Genomic DNA, 25810 nt, shown 5'->3' on the forward strand with positions numbered 1-25810 from the left:
GAATTTATAATCAAATTACGTCTGAACCTGCTTTCTTGTTTTCCTCGTTATTGTTTATAGTTGTTTTGGAATACCTATTTATTGTCTCTTACACCACTGTCTATGTCTTGTTATCTTCGATCCAATTTTCAAAAGAATGTGTGAAGTGAAACATTCTGTTTCTCGATAAGAAATAAGGTGAAGTGTTTCAGTCCTGTCAGCCTGTCTGTGTTTGAGATGAGTCAGCTTTGTTCAGGCACAAATTGCATATTCCTGAGACTAATTTGGACTTCAAATTGGCTAAAATGGACTTTGATGATTTGATTTGATGTTGGTTCATATTTAATACTACTTAATGACTCTGAGTCTTTGTGCAGGCAGATGACTGGGTGGTGAAAGTTGTCAGAATGTCTCTTGTTATAATGTTTATCTTTTGAAAGTTCAAGTCAGGCTAGTCTTCTTGTTTTTAGGGTAGGGTTATTTGGGACTATGATTCCCATGACTTTTTCTTATTGCTGCTCCTGTTCAGGGAAGCTGCAGCTAGTTTGGCAAGTGCAAATTTTATTTGCTGGTCTTGATTGAATCTGGTTTCTCCTATGCCTTCTGGATCTGTTTTACCTGCCAGTTCCCTTCTCCTTGTCTCTTCACTCCCTGCTGTTTTGTATCTCTTTCAAACTTCCATCTAATACACTTGTCTCTACTCTTGAATTGTTGCCTTTCTTTCCTTAAATAACATTTCATTCTGACTTTGAGCATATACCTCAGGTTAGTTTTATGGTTTTTAAGCTTTCATCTATGCTTTTCGATGCCTGCTCATAGCTAATCCCCACCCCACACATACAACCAAATTGTACAAATGGCACATTTTAGGTCAACCAACAACTCTTTTTTAGGATCATTGTTGGAGTGTTGACTTGGATTGAGTTTGCTTGTTCTTTGTTTCACTCATTTACTGTTTGGCAAATTTACTTGTAAAGAATCAGACAAGGACACTGTCTTACATATACAGTGCTGGACTGGCTATACCTGCCTGTGGTGATCCGTTGTTAATTGGTAGGGACTATTTGCAAATTGATCAGTGAGGGGTATTGGGGTAAGGCTTTTGAATACTAACAATTGTTATCTCATTAAACCAGTATCGCTATCATACCCATATCCCTCATACTGTTATTTTTATATTCCCTCATCATACCAGTGTCTCCACTTATCATAGTATTTTGTCATATCAGTATTTCCATCTTAACAAGGTATTCTGTCATACCAGTATCTCCATCTTGCAAAGGTATACCATCATACCAACATCTGTACCTCTCATGGTATACCAGTGTCTGTACAATATCACAGTGTTTTATGTACTTCAGTTTTAGCTCATAATTTGAGTTCAAAGCTTTATTCCATTGGTTTGTATTTTTAGGTCAGTGGGTCCACTGGAGCTCTAGCGTAGAAGAGTACATCTATCCACCAGACTCAACGCCAGATTATGGCTCCATCCTGGTGCCCAACGTGGACAACGTGCGCACAGACTTCCTTATTCAGACCATCAGCAAGCAGGGCAAGGTGAGAGAAGCTTAACAAGGATCTCCAATCATGAAACTTGGTCTAACGTTGTTTCCATCAATATTATTAATCAAGACAAAGATACGATATATATTGACTAGATTAAAATCCATTTTAAAACAACTTTTTCTTGTTGTTTTATGTCTTCCAGGCCGTGCTCTTGATTGGAGAGCAGGGTACAGCTAAGACGGTCATCATTAAGCGCTTCTTGTCCAAATATGACCCAGAATCACACACCACTAAGAACCTCAACTTCTCTTCAGCTACCACTCCGCTTATGTTCCAGGTTCCTGTCCTTTTTTTTTTTTTTTGCTCACTTTTTTAAATATTCATTTCACTGACAGTGATTACACAAAAGAAGGAAACATGAGATATTCGGTTTAAAGGTTTAAACCACAAATGCTAGATATGATTACTAATAAATTGTATTTCTAGAAGAAAAAAAAAACATTAACTGCCAGGTAATACTCATTACCTGGACAATTAGAAAAAAATAGCACCGAGCCTTGCTGATATTGGCCACAGGTGTTGGGATTGATTTTGTTGGAATTTTTTATTGAATTTTTTATTGGGATTTTAATTGGTTATTTATGGGTTGCCAGCGCTCCGTTGAGAGCTACCTAGACAAGCGGATGGGTACCACATATGGCCCGCCAGCAGGCAAGAAGATGTCCATCTTTATTGATGACATCAACATGCCTGTCATCAACGAGTGGGGAGACCAGGTATGCTGTGGGATACTTCAGTGAAAACCTCACACAGCATTCAAATATCTCAGAATTTTCACAGATGCAATGGTACATATGGCATTTTAAGATTCTTTAGTTTATTCTAATGTCTAATTCAGGAGGTTCGTCAGTTTTGCAACAAGTTACAACAAAAACATCAGTCAAGGTTGTACTTCTTCTCCAGAAACAAGCGAAACAGATGAACATATCTACAAATTGACAATTTTCTACTACACAGATTATTTATAGATGAGTATGTTGTTGTTTGATAGACAAGCCTGTACTGGTACTGAGATATACTGGTACAACAGTACGTTACATTTCGGTACGCAGTGTTAAATAACCCGTTAGGCATCACTTGATAAGCGTAGTGTCTTTTAATAGCTATAATGCTGTCTTTTATTCATTCCCCTCCCTTTTTCTAATCAAATTGGCACTTCAGAGATTTAACCTACTACGTATGGTGATGCCACTCACCTATTAGATTTCTGCTGGGAAAATATATACATAGCTGGGCCATACAGAAATGACAACTGTAGATATGGCATGACTTATGCAACTCTGCTTAAGGGATTTCTAAAGCAGGGAAATAAATTCATACTGTAGAATGTTTTCTCCTTCTCTAAAGGTCACAAATGAGATTGTACGCCAGATGATGGAGCAGAAGGGCTTCTATAACCTGGAGAAACCTGGCGAATTCACCAACGTGGTGGACATCCAGTTCCTGGCGGCCATGATTCACCCCGGTGGAGGACGCAATGACATTCCCCAGAGGCTCAAGAGGCAATTCTGCATTTTTAACTGCACTTTACCCTCCAACGCCTCTATCGACAAGATCTTCGGTCAGTATACGCAACATTTATAATTGTGTAGGTTTGTGAGAATAAGAGCTTGCCTTTAGCTAACACTAGCGATAGGATGCCTGACAGCAACTCAAGCATAACATAAATGATGGAAAAAAAACCCCAAAACACGCTCCGTTTTAAGCTGATAAACTTAAATGCTCATTAACACCATAGCTATTGTGCATATGTTGCTAATATTGTATAATATATTTACATTTTTGAGCTTAGTTCCTTGCACCATAACACTAACACAACATTCAACTTCATAATATAGAAATATGGGAACAGGGGAGCCTTGGGATGCTCAAAAACGGCTTGAAATTGAATGACATATTTGGCGAGAATTTACAGTGGACTATATGTCAATGTCCCTAATAAGGCCAAATCAAGAGACAGGTGAGAGGGAGATAATTGGTTGACAGTGACAGGTAAAAACTAATGAAAAGGGGCACAAGTAAACAGGTACAACTGACACAATGGTATCATTTTATACAACTAATTAAATGAAATGTGTTCACAATTTCTATAAAGACTACTTGAATATCTCAGTCTCAGAATTTAATAAAGGTTTCATATCTTGTCCTTGTTGCTGCGAATTCATATAATTACATATTGATCGGTTCTCACTGTTCTACATGTTTATACTCCTGGCCTTGAACTCGGATCATTATATTGAAGGCCTTCGTCTTATTATCTTTTAGAAATTGTTTTTCAGCCATGACCCCGCAGCCCTTCATTCTCCACCATTTCGTAGATCCACTCTGGTTGCTTCAAGTCCTATTCAATGATTTATGAATGCTTTCGCCATTTTTCTATATAAAATCAGGACCCTATCAGACAGTGTCACACTCTCTTTTTGTCTGTGTATAACCAAACAGGATATTATGCAATCACATCTATAAAGCATTGAGACATTGGTGTTACAGATGGGTTTAAGAAAACAGCAGACAAAACAACATCCTGAATATCTTGTAATGTCTAACGAGGTTCCGATCTTGGCTCGCGCTTTCATGCACAACACTTAAAAGCTCCTTTATATACTTAGGCTTGTGCATGTATTTGCAGTCTACAAGTCATATCTCATTTTCAGTATGGTTAAATCCAGAGACTGAGACGTTTTATGATCGATTTTATGCCTCACAACCATTTCTACGTTTATTTCAAAGTTGTTTTTACTTCAGACTTTTGAAACTTTTAATTATGGCAACGATTGTGTTTAATGTTATTTTTAACTGTCTGTGTATTGCTTTATATCGATTTCCTGCTTTGTGTAAGTAATCAACCATCTGTCACTGTCTGTCTCTGAATACTCTTTTTGTTTCTCGCCCATGGCGGTTGATGACAAAGGGATTTTAAATATGTGCAACCCCATATTGATAGCTCATGGAAGTGGCAACAAAATAGTTCCTGGGGACTGTGAGCAATTTAAAAAGAATGTAATATTTTCAGAGTTAATGCAAAATGCAGTACGTAAAACTCAGTAATTCATTTATTTGGGCAAATCTAAGAATCGGTGTTAGAGTCCATAATGGAGGTCAAAACATAGACAGACAAATAAACAAGAATAAGCCATAATCTTTGTCAAAAACAGGCAATGAAAAACAAGGTCTGAAAAACAAGGCTTGGACTAAAATGAACTGATTACATGATAAGAATTCACAACAATACTGTACATGATACAACAGGGTATTCATAGACAAACACTGAACAGGCGATCACAATAAGGTAACAAAAACAAAGACAGGACTAAAACAGAAACAAAAGCAGATGGGGAACCCAAAACAAAACGCATGGTGCAAAGGGGGTATTTCTGCCAGATTTGCATTTATTTAAGATATTTGTAAATGGCATCAGTAATTTTCACGTCTTTGAGATGAAATATTATTTTGCAAAAGATGTCTTAGTAGAGGATCTTTAAGTATCTCTTTTCCTACTAAATTGTACACAAATGACAGTCAAAACAAACCAGACAGAAGTATACAAAGCAATGTCGAGTAGTGTCAAGGGCAGCGTGATCCAATCAGGAGCTATGGAACAGTCTTAACGAGTGTTTACACATGCAATCCTCACTGACAAAACTTATTTTTCGGCAATCTTTGCTAATGATTTAATAAAGGGTGTCAGCTACTCATGTAGCAATCACTCTGTGACATAATTATCTACTAAAACCTTGTTGGCAGCAGTAAAAACCTTAAATTTAGCCTTCACAACAATGTTTTAAATATCTTTCACACACTACTTCTGTTTTAAACAGGAGTGATTGGGACGGGTCACTTCTGCTCCCGCCGTGGTTTCTCCGAGGCTGTGAGGAACACCGTTGTCCATCTCGTACCCCTGACCCGCCGCCTCTGGCAAACCACTAAGCTGAAGATGCTGCCCACGCCGGCCAACTTTCATTACATCTTCAACCTACGTGACCTTTCCCGTATCTGGCAGGGCATGCTGAATGTCACGGCTGACGTGGTCCATTCACCCAATGTAATGTCTGATACCAAGAGTTTTTACTAAAAACCAAAGCATTGTTTAAATTACATGTTCACACAGTGATAAACCCTGATTCATTATGCATACGATAAGCAAACATTTAGATATATTACACTTTCACAAGTATTTCTCGGATTAAAATTATACTTAGTTCTTGATGATGACTGATGGAAAAAGAACTTCAAATAGAGAATACGCTTAGCATCAAGGCATTTAGGCTTATACAAATGCCAATGACGTAAACTCCAACAGTTAAACTGGTGAAATTCATGGTAGATAAACTTACAGACTATTGACAGCTTATTTTTACCAAATCCAGTAGCCTGGTTGGATGGCTGAAGAAGTAAGGATTGCAGAAATTAACAGAAAAATATCCCAGAGATAACCCAGAGTAAAGCCGCAAGGTGGGATAGGATAGGACAGATGGCATTTTTTTATAGCGCTTATAGGATAAAATAGGATAGGATAGAATAGATTAGGACAGCCCAGGATAGGATGATATAGGATAAAATGGGATAAGATAGGACAGAATAGCATGAGGTGGTATTTCTATAGAAAAATCAGCTATACATTTCTATAGAACTAGTCACCGGTGCCTCAACCAGCAGTTAGCTAGCCTGGGTGCAGTGGTATGGACAACTCCCTAGGATGATGCTAAAAAATGAGAAACGTTGGGAAAAGCCATGATTCAGTGGCAATTCATCCTCCTCTGCCCGGTACTAGAAACAGGAAAAAACAGGATAGGATATGACATGATAGGATAGGATAGCATGGGAAGATATGGTATGGAATATTCTGGGATAGTATAGGCTCAGCTCAGATATGATGGAATAGGATAGAATAGGATAGCATGATATGGGATAGAATATATTGGGATAGTATTAGTTCAGCTCATATAAGATGGGATAGGATAGCATGATATGGGATGGACTGAATTGGGATATGATCAGATAGGATGGGGTAGGATAGTACAGGATAGAATGGAATTTCTATAGAAAAATCAGCTACACAATCAACAGTACCTTAGTTCTCAGTGAGCAAGCCAATGGCCAGTGGCATTGACAGCACCATATAATGGAGATGATGAGAAACTTTGGGAAAAGCCGTGAAGCCATGGCCAGAACTGCACATAAGATACTCATTATCATGAAGCATTATCGCCAGTTTTAGCTTTTATCATTGACCCCTGATTCACTCTTCATCCTGAAGGTCCTCCTGCGTCTATGGAAGCATGAGTGTAAACGTGTAATTGCCGACCGCTTCACGAGCCCCGACGACGTGGACTGGTTTGACCTGACACTGGCCGACCTGGCACAGCAAGAGCTGGGTGACGACGCCCGCATGGCTGTGGAAGACGGGGCAGATGCCTACTTTGTGGACTTCCTCCGGGATGCACCTGAGGCTACAGGTACCACCGGAACCAGACAGAAAACCATCAGAATCATTTTGCTGGAAACAAATGCGATCCACAATCTAGTAAACATTCTGCTTTTTATCACTGTCTGATTTTGAGAATGATCGCTTTAATTAGACGGTTTCAACTATGATGAATTGTGTCTGAGCAGGGGAGGAACCTGAGGAAACCAGCTTCGACATGCCGAAAGTGTACGAGCCCATCGTTTCCTTTAGTGACCTGTGCGAGAGACTGAACATGTTCCTGGACTTGTACAACGAGAGCATCCGAGGAGCTGGCATGGACCTGGTGTTCTTCACTGATGCTATGGTCCACCTGGTCAAGGTATACGGAAGCACTCTGATCTTGGAAACCTTGTCAAAATAACTCAAAAATTGTGTGTTTGTGCTTGTTCTAATATAGTATTGTTTTGAATTCATATTGCCTTTCCCATAATCTATGACTACCACCCAGTCCCAACCCCCAGTGTTTTATTCTTCACTTAAAAGTTATTTAAATGCAACCTACGAAGCTATCTTAATGATAATTTATCACGTATACATTAGAACACAGTGAAATTCTTTTTTCTTCACATATCCCAGCATGTCAGGAATCTGGGGTCAGAGCGCAGGGTCAGCCATGATATGGCACCCCTGGAGCAGAGAGGGTTAAGGGCCCTGCTCAAGGACCCAACAGTGGCAGCTTGGCAGTACTGGGACTTGAACCCCCGACCTTTCGATCAGTAACCCAGAGCCTTAACCGTCAAGCCACCACTGCCCCCATATTGCTCATCTGGATTGCAAAAAATGTTCTACAGCCCACATTTTTGTATGCCAACAAACAACTGTCACACAGAATTGTTGGTTATGACTTGAATTGAAATCTCTCTCTCTCTCTCTCTCTCTCTCTCTCTCTCTCTCACGGTCAGGTCTCTCGGATAATCCGGACCCCCCGCGGGAATGCACTCCTAGTCGGTGTAGGCGGTTCAGGCAAGCAGAGTCTGACGAGACTGGCATCTTTCATCGCTGGCTACAAAACTTTTCAGATCACGCTGACACGGTGAGGCAGCCGTCACACACACCTGCTCTATTATTAATCCCGTTTCCATAGGCCGTTTAAATGATTTAGTACTTAAAAATATTTGCTGTAGGCTCGAAAGAATATATGAGAAAATGAAAAAAAATTAGACAGGAAATCTAAATAAATCTAAAGAAAACAGATAAACAGAAACACAGTAATTGGCAGTTTTCTATATTATTTTAAATACAATGTAATGTAAAAAAAAAAAAAAAGGTTTTTAAATAGCTTATGGAGTTAATTATAATGAATTATGCAGTTTAAAATGGTAGAAAAAAATAACACAAATTATACAGAATTAAAGAATGCACAATAAATGTGAAAAAGCTCATAAAATACAAACCACACACAGATAGGGATTTGTAGATATCTTTATATAGAACGAAAAACTACTCAGAAATACCGTATGTAGAAATGACAGAAAAATGACCCAGAAAATGCCAGAATTGTAGAAAATGTTTGAAATAACCAGTATTTAGTACAGTGTACAGAATATTCAGACGGATTTCAGTTTCACGCATATGTTTTTCATCAACTGGTTAAAAATGTGTATTTATATCGATGTGAAAGAGGTGATGCAGCATGCAAATTGGCCAAGATTCCTGCTGAAGTGTGAGTGTTATAAAGATGTGTGTGTGTGTGTGTGTGTGTGTGTTCTCTTGGGAGAAAACAGATGGCTTTCAGCTTGTTCCATCCAAAACGCAGACTGCTCACGATTCTCAGCAATCACAGTGTCTCATCACATCATGTTCCAAAACGCGTGCGCACACACACACACACACACACACACACACACACAAAGGGGTATGCCTTGTGAATAGGTGAAAAAATTAAAATTAATAAAAATAAAAATGGGATGGCAGATGTGAAATTAGTGGAAAAAAATAGCACATTAAATGTATTTACTGTTGCGGGGGTGGGGGTAGAAAAATAATAAATAAATAAAAACAATATATGTTAACCCTATCTCTACATACACACTACATAAAAATTATGAAAAATTGAAAAACATTTTCAGTACAATAATGTTGAAAAAAATTAAAAAGAATAAGCAGTAAATATTAAAAAAAATAATTAGGAAAATTAACAAAAATTTGGTTTGCAGTACATGGGAAATGTGTGTTTACTACAGAAACAAAGTAAAGGTAAAAAAAAAAGAGTGTTGATAATAATGCTGAAAAAAATATAAAGTAAATATATTTATAAATAGAATTTATCCTAAATGTAGAAGAAAACAAAACGTTACACGGTAAATGGAAAACATATAAACTATTAGGATGGGTGCAGTGGCTTAGTGGTTAGCTTCAGATGTCCAGGGCTGGGGGTTCAAATCCTACCTTTGCCCTGTGTGCGTGGAGTTTGCATCATCTCCCCGTGCTTCGGAGGTTTCCTCTGGGTACTCTGGTTTCCTCCCCCAGTCCAAAGATATGCGTTGTAGGCTGATTGGCATTTCCAAATTGTCAGTAGTGTGTGAATGTGTGCACGATTGTGCTGTGCGATGGGTTGGCACTCCATCCAGGGTGTCCCCCGCCTTGTGCCCCGAGTTTCCTTGGATAAGCTCCAGGCCCTGTGTCTGATAAGCAGTATAGAAGATGGATGGCTGTAGCTGACATCTACTGCATTGATAGAATAAAAAGTGTGTGCATGGTGAACTGTGATGGACTGATGTCCCAGTCCAGGGTGCGTTCCTGCCTCACACTCAGTCCCAGTGATAGGCTCCAGATCCACCAGGACCCTAATTAGGATAAAACGCTTCCTGAAGATGAATGAACGAATATGAAAAATAACGTCTAAAATGGTACATAAGCTATAAAAAAATTTTTTCGCCATGTGCAGGTCGTATAACACTCCTAACCTGATGGAGGATCTGAAGGCGCTCTACAGGACGGCGGGGCAGCAGGGACGAGGCGTTACCTTTATCTTCACCGACAATGAGATTAAAGACGAAGCCTTCCTCGAGTATATGAACAACGTGCTCTCGTCTGGAGAGGTCTCTCGTTCTCTCTTTCTCTCTCTTTCTCTCACACACACACAATATTTTCTAACCATCCCACAATTTCAGCGTCCTGTTGCCTAGAGAGGTCGCAAGTTTGGTGTACACACACACACCCACACACACACATTCATAAACCCTGAGGTGATAGATGGTGACCCTATTCTTAAACACATCATTCCAGACACATATCGTCTAGCACACTTCACTCACACACACATACTGATGACATTCTGAGAAAAAGACATAGGGAGAATTTAGAGATGAAGAGAGAAGACAAACAAAGAAGTGATAGTCTGAGGGTTGAAGCCCCCAGGGAGTGATCTGTTTAGCGTCTCGCAACCCTGGCTGCATCAACCGCTTTCCCTCAAGCCTTTATCATTAATCAGGCAATTAAACACTCAAAGAGCTTGTAATGTACAGCATTGGGTGAAAGTCAAGCTGTTTTTATTTCCTCATTTATCAAACACTAATGTGATATGGTAATTATTTCAGATTTTATTCAAGTGTTACAAGTGTTATTTCAACCAACCAGTTTAGTTAAATGTTGCTTCAAATGATATTTTTCTCACAATTTTGTGCTTTTACTTGGACAGACCAGCCCGGAGACCACACCTCTTTTACTAAGATTGACAGACACAAAGGTTATTGCTTATTTTACTGGGACAGGCAGACCAGCCTTGCCTCCTTTGCTGAGACTAATAGACACTTGGGTCAGTGCTCTTTCACTGAGACTTATAGAGGTCACCCTTCCTTCACTAAGCTCAACAGAGGCCATGCCTCCTTCACTGAGTACGTGAAGCACTGAGGCCATGGTCCATGTCACATGTACTGGGACTGACAGGCACAGACCCCATGCCTCCTTGCCTTCCTTCACTGGGACTGAGAGGCACAGACCCCACATCTCCTTTACTACTTCCACTAGAACTGACAGGCACAGAGCCCTGCATGTGATTCAATTGTGTATATGACTAGTTCAATAAACATGGCGTTCTCTGCAGGTATCCAACCTTTTTGCACGTGATGAGATCGATGAGATCCTCAGCGACCTTGTGCCAGTCATGAAACGGGAGTTTCCCCGGCGACCGCCCACCAACGAGAGCTTGCGTGACTTCTTTATGAGCCGCGTAAGGCAGAACCTGCATGTGGTGCTCTGCTTTTCACCAGTGGGAGAAAAATTCCGCAACAGAGCGTTAAAGTTTCCTGCCCTCATCTCGGGATGCACCATGGACTGGTTCAGCCGCTGGCCTAAGGATGCCCTTGTTGCAGGTCTGCTAAGAATTATATGTGCACACCACTGCACTTAAGTGTTACATTGCTTATATTAAACAGATATATGCCTATTTAACACACCTTTATGTGATACTTCAGCATGGAATGGGAAGGGGAAGAGATACAGATGGGGTAGAGATGGAGGTAGAACCTATGATGAGGTACACAGCAAGCAGAGATGGAAATAGGACTTGGTAAATATGAGCAAAGAAGGCTGTGAAATATTGTTGTTATTGTTTAACCTTTTGATCTTTTGTTCAGAAAATGCAACAATTATTGGCACCCTTTTAGTCAATACTTTGTGCTATCTCCCTTTGCCAAGATAACAGCTCTGAATCTTCTCCTATAAAGCCTGATGAGGTTGGAGAATACATGGTAAGGGATCTGACACCATTCCTCCATACAGAATCTCTCCAGATCCTTCGAACGCTGGTGGACTCTCCTCTTCCATTCACTCCACAGGTTTTCTATGGGTTTCAAGTCAGGGGATGGCCATGGCAGGACCTTGATTTTGATGTATGTTTTGGATCATTGTCCTGCTGGACGATCCAACCACGGCTCATTTTAAGCTTCCTGGCAGAGGCAGTCAGGTTTTTATTTAATATTAGTTGACATTTGATTTGACATTTGAGTCCATGATGCCATGTGTCCTAACAATATGTCCAGGTCCTCTGGCAGAAAAACAGCTCCAAAACATTAAAGAGCCAGCACCATATTTAACCGTGGGCATGAGGTACTTTTCCATATGGCTACCTCTCTGTGTGCTCCAAAACCACCTCTGGTGTTTATTACCAAAAAGTTTTATTTTGGTTTCATCTGACCATAGAACCTGATCCCATTTGAAGTTCCAGTAGTGTCTGGCAAACTGAAGACACTTGAGTTTGTTTTCAGATGAGAGTAGAGATTTTTTTTCTTGAAACCCTTCCAAACAACTTGTGGTGATGTAGGTGACTTCAGACTGTAGTTTTGGAGATTTTCTGACCCCAAGACACAACTAACTTTTGCAATTGTCCAGCTGTTATCCTTGGAGATTTTTTGGCCACTCGAACCATCCTCTTCACAGTGCGTTGAGACGATATAGACACATGTCCTCTTCTAGATTGATTCATAACATTTCCAGTTGACTGGAACATCTTAATTATTGCCCTGATGGTGGAAATGGGCAGTTTCAATGCTAGTTTCTTATAGCCACTTTCCATTTTGTGAAGCTCAACAACCTTTTGGCGCACATCACAGCTATATTCCTTGGTCTAACCCATTGTTATGAATGACTAAGGGAATTTGGCTTATGTGTTACCTCATATTTATACCCCAGGAAGTCATGGTTGAACAATTTCCTGATCCTAGTCACCCAAGTGTACTAATTTTTTTTAATGTAAATGGGAATATACTTCAAACATATTTTTTCTCATATGAATTCATAGGGGTGCCAATAATTGTTGCACACATATATTTAACAAAGATTATATATATATATATATAATAAACCTTTGTTATGTTTGCAATTGTTTGATATCCATGAGAGCAGAGTATTTTTGTGAATCTTTTGAACAAATTATCAAGAGGTTAAACAATAAAGATAATTTTTCACAGCCTTCTTTGCTCATATTTACCAATGGTGCCAATTTTAGTGGAGGCCACTGTAGGCATTGGTTGGGGAAACATAAGGGACCAGTGGTGAATGGGGACAGAGATACGGCCTTTGGGTGCATGGCGTGTGGACAAGTCCTTTTGGGATGGGGTGGAAATATTGATACAATAGCTAGGTATAGGTTGGAGATATAGATTGTGCCTACTGGGATAGGGTGGGGATGGTATGAGACCTATGGTGGTGGAGTGGGGTACAGGATAGAGCCTATAAGAGTGGGGAGGGGACAGGGATTAAATCTGCAAGGATGTATTTGGGCCTTTTTTTAGTCGGGATAGGGATGTTGGTGCCTGAAAGAACGAATTGGAGACAGAGAATAGTGAATAGAAATATGCCCTACAGGGATGGTATTTGCATAAATGGTGTAATGTGAAACTGAGCAATGAAGTAGTCTGAACAACTCAGACATGTTCCTGAAAATTGTGGACTTTAAAAGGGTAACTGAGAGTAAGCAATTGCCTGTTTGATCTACACTCTTCAGCTTCCTTTATTACCAGCAAATGGTTTTTCATTTGTCCCCAGTCTCCACTGTGAAGTGGGCAAATAGGACCATTGAGAATTTTGTGCAATTGGTCAGGTCTCAATTTATCCAAGGGCAGAAATGAATGACAATTATGGAGACTGGCACGGCAGTAAGCCTAAGGGTGTCAATTCTAGATTGGGCTGATTGTTGGATAAATTGAGCCTTTGCTACGTACATTTTCTGTTCTTGCTTTTTAGTTTCAAACTTTCTTTTTTTGAGTTCTAATAATCCTTTCAGACTCTCTTCTCACTCTATAAAATGTAACCCCAAACTGACACTAGTGCCTGCTTGAAGGAGTGAGAAAGAAGGCATGTGCTTTCCTTGACAGCAATAACAGTATAGTTTATGTTAATTTACAATCAGTTTTTTATTAAACTATATACAAGGTTTACAGTGCCTTCTTGGCAAAGTCCTGATTTGTCCCTCCAGGGTGTCATCTACTGTACCTAGTTTTAGTTAAACTAGTAAAGTAACCTAACAGCCAGCAAGATGCCAATAGGAAATGGGTAAAAATGAAAACATTGACAACTGGTTTTGTATCTTTTTTTTTTTTCAGTTTCCGAGCACTTTCTATCCACGTACGATATCGACTGCTCGCCGCAGGTGAAACAGGAAGTGGTGCAGTGCATGGGTTCCTTCCAAGATGGTGTAGCTGAAAAGTGTGTCGAGTATTTCCAGCGATATCGGCGCTCGACCCATGTCACGCCAAAGTCGTACCTCTCCTTCATTCAGGGCTACAAGGGCATCTACAAGGAGAAGCATTCCGAAGTTCAGACCCTCGCTAACCGGTACACTCACTGCAAAATTATTACCCCTGATGTAGAAGAGTTTATTAATAAAATGGTTTACAGTAGGGCACAAACGTTCTAATCAAGAGTCCTAGATACTTCTTAACATTCTATACATGGCAGTATAAGGTCACTTGGCTAGACTTTCATTTATCTAAAAAAATGGAAACATTTTTTATGTGTAAATATCTCGCCAATGGCAGTGACTACCCGTGGGTCCAAAAGAATGAATCCGATCTGATCATGTGACCGTAGCTTGCTTGATTAGACCAGTTATGAGTCATTATTTGAAGATTGGTTAAGCAAGTAAGTCGAATCAGTTGTATTGAAAAAATTAACGTTGCAGCCAGAGCAAATTTCAGAATTATATAAGTGAAAAACTACAGTAAAAGTCAAAACAAAACAAAACAAGAAAGGTGTGTTTTGCTGCCACAGTGGGCTCCATGTACAACTTACTCCACAAACCCATATCTATCCAAAGGACCCTTGAAGAAACTTTTTATTTCTTCACTTTTATGACACATGAATTGTTTTGTGGAACAATTCTAAGACATTCCTGATAGGGTTTCCTGAATTCTTTCCAGGATGAACACTGGCCTTCAGAAACTGAAAGAAGCCTCTGAGTCGGTCGCTGCTCTCAGCAAAGAGCTGGAGGTGAAGGAAAAGGAGCTGCAGGTTGCCAACAAAAAGGCTGACATGGTATGAATGTGCAGGTTACTAAAGCTCTGTCAAACTTTTCTATCCAAATGTTTACAAAAGGTCAAACAAGAACCTCCCGAGAACACACGTTCATGAATTCATTTATTCATTCTGGATAGAAATAGAGAAATAAATGGTCAAATTAAGGCATTCTAGGACACACGCAGGGTTTGTGAGAAAATCAGAATCTCGTCTTCCACACCAGCACACTTACTTCAGTTCTGTTTAGATTGGTACCATATTTCAGGCCAATGCTATTGTTGCCCAGCTAATTAGTTGCTTAGCAAATGTTACCTCTGTGGCAGTAGGCATTTGACTCTAAGACCTAGCTAACTATATGTTATGCTAACTACTGTATATTTAAGGAATAAAACACTTGTTAATGAGAAACGCTGGAAAGCATGTAGTCCTCTGTCCTGAAGACAGATTTCACTGATTATACATTCTCCTTTCTGAGTTTCCGAGAGCTTATTTTTCAATTCTATTTAGTTTTTCAGTTCCATTTTTTTTTTTCAAGGTTCACAAATTCATGACACTAGAGTTCACTTAAATACTGTCATGGTTTGCCTATGATGCTGTACTTAACCCAACCTCGGGAACCAAAAGGAAACATTTTCACTCTTTTTCTAATAAAAGCAGCAGTCAGATATTAATACTAGGTCTATAGAGGTCCTGTGATTACAGTACGTGTGCTTGAATTGGATTCTGCCCGCCTGTAAGTTGCTTTGGATGAAATGGTCTGCCAAGGGAATAAGGGAATGTAGTTTCTTCTCTACTCCATCTTTCATCACGGTGATTTTGTTTCTGTGGTGCAGAGCCAAGGTGAACGGACCCTGTAATGTAATAATGTATACGTTGAGAAAGGAGCTAAACCAAAAGACTTTAATAAATCACTGAAATGGACTTTCCAGCGAGTCCTACATATAAACGTTAGATGGTGGATTATTTCACATTTGAGGTGCACTGTTGGCATTGTGTCGAGGTCTCAGAACTGCTGCCATGAAAATAAATGTAGTATACATCTTGTAGTGTAAAAACGTATTTATTTATTCATTGGTACATGTATTTATGTGCGTTATTAAAAAAAAAAAACAATGAAAACAAACTCTAACCCAAGACCACAGCCAAAAAGTTAAGACCACTTGGTCAAAGGCCCTTTTCGTCACGCCTTAGTTTTAAACTCACAACCATGTTACTAGGACACAACCTTTACCTTGGAGCTAATAGGGTTGGGTAGCGTCTAAAATCATTGTCAGCATGGACTGCTTTTAAGGTACTATTAGGGGTTCAAGCTCAAGGTTTTTTTTATCCACTTCTTTTTCTCCCGTAAAACAAGTCATGTAGACCAAATCGTAAGCTATAGAGGCATGAAATCTGGTCAATAGGTAGTATGCCAGTTACAGTAATACTACTTCATGCTAATCAGGCAAGTTGAAAGAACCCAGTCAGGCTAATGGTGGCACTATAATGCCACATTGTACATTTTAGGCCATATCTTGAGAACCTAGAGACAAAGGCCTAGAGACAAAATTACAGGGTTAATGTTAATGTTAAGCTTTCTAAGCAACATGACCACCACATGCCAATCAATTTGGTTTACTCGAATAGCTGTAACTCATGACTGGTTGCATGGATTCGCACGAAATGTGAAAATAGCTGCTGAGAAAATTTTTGGGGCATGGTAATCGATTGTAGGCGGAGTTAAGTTCAAAGGAACGGTTTCCTTTTCTTAGGAACCGAATTCCTGCCAAGCTGAAAGTTTGTGTACTGCATCATGTACTGCATTGCCATCATTGGAGGCAATATTTGTAAAGAGTGCTTGGACCCCGCAGATCACTGCTTACAGCTATATTTATTATTATTATTATTATTATTATTATTATTATTATTATTGTTGTTATTATTATTATTATTATTATTATTATTATTATTACCTATTAGACTAACAGGTATAGTTTAATTTATAAAATTCTTTTAATGCACACAGTTTTACAAATGAATTAAAATTAAGTCATGAAAATCAGATCAGCTGGCGTTGATGCAGTGCGTCACTTTAAAATGAATATCCTTTTTTATGTTAGTAAGTATGCGACGCTCCAGACTCACCATCTGTATTATTAACGACTAGCACCTGACATCAGTTAGTACTTTATTGACCGTAAACGTATATCTTGTCGCCGTTTATCTCCGGCAGGTGCTGAAGGAGGTGACAGTTAAAGCTCAGGCAGCCGAGAAGGTCAAGGTGGAGGTGCAGAAGGTGAAGGACAAAGCACAGGCCATCGTGGACAGCATCTCTGCAGACAAGGCCGTGGCTGAGGAGAAGCTTGAGGCGGCCAAGCCGGCGCTGGAGGAGGCAGAGGCGGCACTGCAGGTCAGATTCAGGCTCCTGATGAACAATTAAAAGTACGAATAGGTGCAATACTGGAATAAGTAAAAAGAAGGGAAGAAACAAGAAGGAAAAGAGGAAGAATGAAATGAGAGAAGAAAAGAAAAGAGGGTAAAACAAGAAAAACAAGAGGAGATAGAGAGCAGCATAGCTGTGTGTGTGTGTGTGCGCGTGTGTTTTCCAGATGTTTTTTTTTTTTTTTCATTGTAATTACATGCTGCCTGTGAGGGTATAAAAATAGAGGTGCTGATGGCACCACCACTGCAGGGGACAACACACACACACACACACACCTACACACCTACACACCTAACTCACCTCCATAAACCCCCCAGAGTCTCCCCCATGTATGAGACACATCCTATATATTCATATCTATCTATCTATCTATCTCCCTCTCTCTTTCTTATATTTTAGAGACAGATACATAGACTGACACATACCAGTTTGCGCTAATATAGTGACTTTTATAGCTGACAGTTTATGTTTATCCTCACCTCCCTCCCTTTATTTCCTCTCTCGTTCCATTTGCTATATTGTATAATCAATTATCACTACATGCCCAGAGTTCAGAAAGTCACCGTGGAACTTTCTCGATCTACCCTATCTGCAGACGATCAAGCCATCGGACATAGCGACAGTGCGTACTTTGGGCCGCCCCCCTCACCTCATCATGCGCATTATGGACTGCGTGCTGCTGCTCTTCCAGCGGAGACTGAACTCCGTGAAGCTGGACACTGAGAGGAACTGCACAACTCCATCATGGCAGGAGTCGCTCAAGCTCATGACCGCCGGGAATTTCCTGGGAAGTCTGCAGGTACACCTAACTGTGAGAATAGAAATGAAAGAATAAATAAAACTAACTAAAATCTTTTACAAGACATATAGCTATTTAAATGATTTTATTTAAATAATTCAGTGATTGCTTTTCAGTGTGGCACGACTTCAGCACAGTGATGAAAGTGAAACGCAATGCAACAAGGGTTTAAACCGAAGTCAGTGTATAATACATTGTGTTTCATTAAAGAGACACACAATACAAGGAAGGTTTTGCTTTTCAGCATGGAATGTTTTCTGTATATCACTAATGGAAAACAATACAGTTTGTGCATTATATTTCACATGAACAGACTCGCACAGTGAAATACAAGGAAGTAGTGTACACAATAATCAACACTGACTCGCAACGCATTGTTGATTGTACTTGAATGAAGAGAGAAAGCAACGTAAGAACAATACAAAGCAAAACATTTCGCTTTTAAGTGTGGCATATTGTCTGTATTGTGCCACATGTGTATTGCATTTCATGTTTTCCCACCAGCGTGATTGTTTTTCTGCCTGCCACAGAACCTTCTCCCTCCCACACTGTGGTGACGGAATAATCTGGTGAAAAATCACATTTACACAGCTTTTTTTCTCCTTATCCCAGATGTAGTCGTTCAGCTTGACATGTTTTGTGTCTCTTATGTTTGTTTAGTTAGCTTAGCACTGGAGCTGCAAGCTTCAAATAAATAAAAATAAAATCGGGCTTTCAAATTGATAAGGCGAGCACACACTCAGAGCTGAAGTGTTTAAAGTTGCTAGGCATGAAATCATTGAAATACTGAAGCTGATGATTTAAGCAGCTATCGCAAAGCCGTTTAGTCCTAAGGGCACAATGATGAACCAAATTAAACAGAACCATTATGTATATTAACTTTTACCTCAGATGTTGGTTCAATACTATAAGAACTTCGATATATCTTGTTTACAGATCATTTAAAGGCACAGTGATGGTACAAATGACACAGAGGCATTATGAATAATAACTTTTACCACCTAAGTGCTGATAAATTACTACAAAAAGACAGAAAAGGCACAATGACAGTGCAGAGGACATTGAACCAGTAACTTTTACCTCAGATATTTTGGTAAATTACTGTAAAAAAAAAAAAAAAAAAAAAAAAAAGTCTCCTGTTTACAGATCATTTAAAGGCATAGTGATGTTACAAAGGTACAATGGTAATTTTACCTCAGGTGTGTTGGTAAATGACGCCACAAAAGATCATTTAGAGTCACAATGGTAGTACGAATGACACTGACCCAGTTTAAATATTGACTTTTACCTCAGATATGTTTTGTAAATTACTTTAAAAAGACTATCCTGTTTACAGATCATTTAAAGACACAGTGATGGTACAGACTACACAGAACCATTTTAAATATTAACTTTTACCTCAGATGTGTTCATAAATAACTATTAAAAGACTCGAAGTCTGGTTTATATATAATTTAAAGGCACAGTGACAGTACAAACGACATGGACCCAGTATGCGTATTGACTTACCTCAGATGTGTTTTGTTAATTACTATAAAATGTAAATTACTCTGTAAAATCTTGTTTATAAATAATTTAAAAGGCAGAGTGACAGTACAAACTACACAGAATTTTTTTTAAATATTACCTCAGATATGTTCATAAATAGCTATTAAAAGACTCTATCAAGACCTGTTTATAGATCACTTAAAGGCACAGTGATAAGAGACATGTCATTGACCCAGTATGAATATTTTACTTTTACCACAGTGTTTTGTAATTACTATAAAAAAAGATACAGTGACAGTACAAACTACACAGAACCATTTTTAAAATTAACATTAGCCTCCAATTTTTAGTAAATAACTATTAAAAAATTAAATTAAGTCACGTTTGCAAATAATTTAAAGGCATAGTCATGGTACAGACTGCACAGAACCACTTTACATATGAACTTTTACCTCAGAAGTGTTATGATATTAGTGTTAAAAGACTCCCTATCAATTAAATGACATTGTAATTACAGTTAGCATTGATCACAATAATGAATGTCTTTGGGTTTTGCGTACTGAGAAATGGCAACAATCTAAGATTTTCAACTTCCGGAATTGTAATACAAGAATGGACCACACGTGTGTAATCTTTTAATTAAAAAACGGTGACCATGTCGGTTGACTGCAGTATTGTATGTCTCACCCCAAAATAATTTTGCAAAATTACTCTTCCAAATCCTCACATTGTTTATCATCATCATCATCATCATCTCACCTTTAAGTTCAAAGTAAAATTGTGTCATCATCATCCACATCTATTCCATCTTTAAGTCTCATTTGGGAGGCGGAGCCAAAGTACGGAATGAGACACCAAACTGCACTGAAGAACGAAGTGACTCTGGTTGTCCAAGATGGTGGCCCCTTATAACATTCCAGTGTTTAGTTACATGGTCAAGCTTTGTAAAATCACTGTGATCACTTGAGACAGATATTTAGGGAAAATGCTGTATTTTGGGTGAAACAGACCTCCACTACTTGTTTGCCAGTGCAAAACTAATATGGCGAGCCTGATGAGCTAGAACTGTGTAAATACTGAATGTAGTCTTGTGTTATCATGTTTACTGCAGCTTGTTTGAACTAAACTGAATAATCGCATCTCTGCAGCAATTCCCTAAAGACACCATCAACGAGGAAGTAGTGGAGCTGCTCCTCCCTTACTTTGATATGGCCGACTACAACATCGAGACAGCGAGGCGAGTGTGTGGAAACGTGGCAGGCCTCTGCTCCTGGACCAAAGCCATGGCCTCCTTTTTCGCCATTAATAAGGAAGTGCTGCCTTTAAAGGTGAGCCAGCGCCCACCCTCCATTTCTTATACTCCTTCCCGCAAAACATAACCATGTAAAAAGAACAGATAACTAAAATTATATTATTAATATTATTAGTGTTTACACTTTAAGAAAAATCCATTTTAACAAAATGGAGGCATGTTTACAGAAATCCAGATGCAGATTCCCTAATAAGGAAGCTAATGGAGACAGTGCCGAGGAAAAACTCAGTGAGGCGACACGAGGAAGAGACATTTAGAAAGGATTCGAAAGGGAACCCGTCCTCTTCTGAGTTCTGAGCTAGAAGGATGATAAATAATTATACAGGTGTAGAAGGGGAAAAAGGCAAACAATACTGAGTGTGTTTGCAGGATGTTCAGTGTGAGCACAGGACAGACTTTATGATTACAGCAGCAGTTTTTAGGTACAAATCTACAGTATGCAGGCGAGATGATCCATTTCTATGCTATTAGGCTATTTCAGTCACTCTCTCATGACTCTCTTTCAGGCTAATCTGGCGGTGCAGGAGAACAGATTGACCATCGCTAATGCGGACCTGCAGAAAGCTCAGGCCGAGCTGGATGAAAAGCAAGCCGAGTTGGACGTGGTGCAGGCACAGTACGAGAAGGCCCTGATGGAGAAACAGGTCTTTATCTATAGTATAACCAGTTATTTGTAAAGTAATGAGCAGACTACTTTCCACAAAGGTCTTAATAATTCCCAGCTATAATACGTGCTCTCCTTGTAAGATCACATGGCCAGATAATGGGCGCCAATGAGAAGTGCTTCATATCATATATCTTCTAGAACACTTTATTTTGTGCAGTAAAAGCTTGGCTTAAAAAAAAAAGCACATTCATTAACGTTATTAACGACAACAAACAGATCGACTCTTCTCAGGTGCACGTATCATATGCCAATACTTTGTTTGCATTCCTGCATGACAGTGTGTAAATCTCTCCTGACAAAACAAACGTCTTGTTGACGGGACGCCTTCACAGCGTGTTCTCTCGCGAATTAGATGAGGGTGGTCGCGGGGCATAATAAGCCACATTAGCGTCACAGTCATTAGCCGATAATTGTGCGATTAGCAGCCACTGGCTGACTGGTCTTGCAGCATTGATTTGAAATTACACGTATTTGGTCTTCAGGGAGCAGCAGTTGTCTTTTGTGAAAGAACAAACACTGAATTTGAAATTGAATCTTCGCTGTAATTACCGAAGGTGCCCGATTGAACCAAGCCTAATTATTGAAATCATGCTCATTATCTATAGCAGGTGTCGTTTAGGTCATTTTCTACTAGAGAAGTTTGGCGTCTTGAGTTTTGCTCAGGCGCTTCGAAGCTGACGTAGTAGCACACGTCCAAGGGAAGCTTATGGCCAGCAGTTTAACACGTAAAGCATAAAAAGAATCAATGACATCATTTGGTGCATCCAGCATAGACCTCCATGTGAATGAGTTGTGACTATGGGAACGCTAACTTGTTAGAACTAGTGAATTAAAAACCTGTGATTTATCTTGCAACTGGAAGCTCTGATAGATTTGAGAACTTCAGATTTGAAATGATCACACACTTGCCTCAAACCATGTCAAGGGGTGTGGCCTAAAGTGTGAAGTTGGAATTTTATGTTAGAAGTAGTTTGAATGATGATATATCGCTGATATTTGATAACTCAATCCATATTTATGTACAAATAATGTTACTGGTCCAAATGATACCTCTTGCTGTTAGATTTGGGTATACAAAGCTAAACTGATCGCTATAAGCATCTTTAACACATTAAAATGTTATAGTCTGTAATATGAATATGTCTTTCTGGCCCGTAGACGTTACTGGAGGACGCAGAGCGTTGCAGACACAAGATGCAGACGGCTTCCAGCCTGATCAGTGGCCTGGCTGGAGAAAAATCTCGCTGGACTGAACAGAGCAAAGAATTTGCTGCTCAGACGAAGAGACTCGTCGGTGCGCTTTTCATTTAGCAGCAGTTCACTCAATCATCTAATTTGTTGCAGGAGACTGGAAGCTTGCCAAAGTGTCTGAGAGTCCTTAAAGCTCTAACTGGGGTTGTGCATTATAAGGGCTAGGATTTGTTGCTAGCAATGAATGTCAAGTCCATTCAATTTCTTGAAAATAATAAAGATAGGATTTTATTAAGTAATTGTAGGTGTTCGGAGTGAGTACTTAAGTGAAATACGGTAAACCAGAAAAATTGGCACCCTTCATGCAAATGAGTGAGTGAGTATATTGAATAACACATTCAATCAATGATAATTTAATGAATTTTACAAATGAATTTGGTCGCATTTATTTTAAATATTCTTTCTGGATGGCAGTTGTGTTGCTGCATATATGTTCTTGGGAGAAAAAAATATTTAAATACTTTTTTGATGTTAGTTTGTGTTAAAGGGAAGGAAAGTATTTCTGCCATTTCAAAACTTCATTCATTTTACCTCACTAATCAATCTTTTAGATCAAGTGGTTTTTCCACAAACGTTTTACCAAATATGTGTGGGATCGAAATAAATTCCATTTTAATCTTAACAGTGTAATCTGTATATAAAATTGCTGTAGCCAATTATGTGAAATGATTTGAAGGCGATGAATGAAGATACACATTAGTGAGTTTTCATGTATAAATGTGCACAAATTCAGAAGCATTTCGAATATATGTTTAAAAAAAATCAAACTAACTGGATTTTTAATGCTATTAAGAATAATTTACATAGAAATTTACTTTAATAGAGGACCAATATGAGTGACCTTTCTTTTGAAGGGTGCCAATAATTCCTGAATTGACTGTATTATGGTGTTGCAGTAAAGCAAACCATCAGCAAACAGGATATTTTTCTTTTGTAACTGATAAAATCAACATAGTTCTCATTTTTTCAACCTCAGATTTTTGTGTGTATCTTATTTTCATCAGGAGACGTTTTGCTGGCCACGGCCTTCCTCTCCTACTCCGGCCCATTCAATCAGGAGTTTCGCAACCTTCTACTGGGTGACTGGCAAAGGGAGATGAGGGCACGGCACATTCCCTTTGGCACTAACCTGAACCTGACTGAGATGCTGATCGACGCACCGACCGTCAGCGAGTGGAACCTGCAGGGTCTCCCTAACGATGATCTATCCATCCAGAACGGCATAATCGTGACTAAAGCAGCTCGATTTCCACTGCTTATCGACCCACAGACGCAGGGCAAGACCTGGATCAAAAATAAAGAGGCCAAGAACGAACTTCAGGTGAGGTAAACGACAACTCATCCCAAAGGTGACGCTTTAGACATGATATTTTAACCTGTTGTATACATGTATGGGGTTAGATGAAATGAACTTCATTTATCAGTCTTTAAGTAAAGTTCTGTATAAAGGTTTTAGTATACTGAACAAAAAAAATTCCCATCGTATTTCAGTTTTGCTAAGACTGATTTTCTTCAAACTCATAAGATAAATGACAATCGTACAATACTCCATAAAAGTCAAAGCTCACAGAGAGCTGAAACTCCTATCAGTGTGTGCTAAATCTTCTAGTAATGCAGCTCAGCCACTCCAGAGCATCACCATACCATACCATACACACCCACTGACTCTTCCTACTTTTATAGAGCTCTTATCAGAGCGTTTTTCCAAACGAGCTGGATATCCATAACACATTTTTTGCTCCTGCGAATGATTTACACAAATTTACATACACCTCGATAAATGAGGCAGATTATTAGCAATTACTGAAAGCTACTTGGACTATACAAATGATTCTTGCTAATGGGTGGCTGTTCAATTTGCTAAAACGTCTTACGCTCCATATCTTGTTACTTACACAATGTTCATGTGGGATAATTCCACCAACACCCTCATGAGCCCGACTAAATCTAGCTAGAGGCTAGAGTCGCCTACTCTATTACATTGCCACGCATCACGTAGCCACACAAAAGCCACCAAGTCATTCCCTCCATACATCTGTTACAATAGCTGTTGGAGGTTATTTATTATGATGATAAATGATACCATTATTCATCATTCTTGAGGGTCTCTTGCATTCCCCAATGTCCACTTTCACTCGGCCGCATTCAGAGTTCAAAGATTGTCTTTGAATGGCCGAGAGTCCTTGAATAAATACAACCTATCCTTCTTCGAGTCTTCTAATAGCTTCTTCCGGTAAAAGTTCTTAAGCCGTGTGTGTGTGTTGTCATAGATCACGTCGCTGAATCACAAGTACTTCAGGAACCACCTGGAGGACAGCCTGTCTCTGGGGCGCCCCCTGCTGATAGAGGACGTGGGCGAAGAACTCGATCCTGCTTTGGACAATGTGCTGGAGAAGAACTTCATTAAGACGGGTACTACATACAAGGTATTACGCTAGTGTATTAATTACAGTACAATTACAGTTCATTTATTATGTTAAAACAGACTAATATGATTATTCTTCATATGTTTTCATAACAAAACATATGGCTGTATCTAAAATGACAATATGCACTTTTTTCATAGCTGTGCCGCTGAATCTAGCTGAACTGAAAAGTATGACGATACCCAGGTAACTGGGTATCGTCAGCCTAGAAGTGAATGATAAAATTATTTTCATGTCCTAGATAGTTGGATAGAAGAACAATACAGGGCCTAAAAGAGAACTTTGTGGGATGCCATATATACATAGATATGCACTGGGGGTGGACAAATCAGTAACTCAAAAAAAAAAACCAACAACAACAAAAAACACCTCTACTCCTTACTGACTTTTACAAAACAAATATTTATTTGATATGTAGCTATGTTTATACCTGGCAAGCTTATTCCCATGTATGTGGAAACACTGTCTAAAATGAGT

General features: G+C 39.2%; 1 protein-coding gene across 1 annotated transcript in view; it reads left to right on the forward strand.

Moving 5' to 3' along the window:
* The window catches only part of dnah5 (dynein, axonemal, heavy chain 5), a 109248-nt gene that overhangs the window by 60131 nt on the left and 23307 nt on the right, over positions 1-25810 (forward strand). The window contains exons 46-64 of the mRNA XM_053621281.1: positions 1394-1536; positions 1688-1822; positions 2139-2261; positions 2893-3106; positions 5364-5587; positions 6803-7001; positions 7159-7331; positions 7915-8045; positions 9900-10053; positions 11058-11325; positions 14056-14287; positions 14872-14986; positions 17181-17357; positions 17986-18189; positions 20826-21005; positions 21496-21633; positions 22815-22950; positions 23912-24228; positions 25178-25333. Of these exons, the coding sequence (XP_053477256.1) occupies positions 1394-1536; positions 1688-1822; positions 2139-2261; positions 2893-3106; positions 5364-5587; positions 6803-7001; positions 7159-7331; positions 7915-8045; positions 9900-10053; positions 11058-11325; positions 14056-14287; positions 14872-14986; positions 17181-17357; positions 17986-18189; positions 20826-21005; positions 21496-21633; positions 22815-22950; positions 23912-24228; positions 25178-25333 (3419 nt within the window). The remainder of the gene's footprint in view (positions 1-1393; positions 1537-1687; positions 1823-2138; positions 2262-2892; positions 3107-5363; positions 5588-6802; positions 7002-7158; positions 7332-7914; positions 8046-9899; positions 10054-11057; positions 11326-14055; positions 14288-14871; positions 14987-17180; positions 17358-17985; positions 18190-20825; positions 21006-21495; positions 21634-22814; positions 22951-23911; positions 24229-25177; positions 25334-25810) is intronic.

The sequence above is a fragment of the Ictalurus furcatus genome, chromosome 1 (assembly GCF_023375685.1).
Source record: "Ictalurus furcatus strain D&B chromosome 1, Billie_1.0, whole genome shotgun sequence".
NCBI lineage: Eukaryota > Metazoa > Chordata > Actinopteri > Siluriformes > Ictaluridae > Ictalurus > Ictalurus furcatus.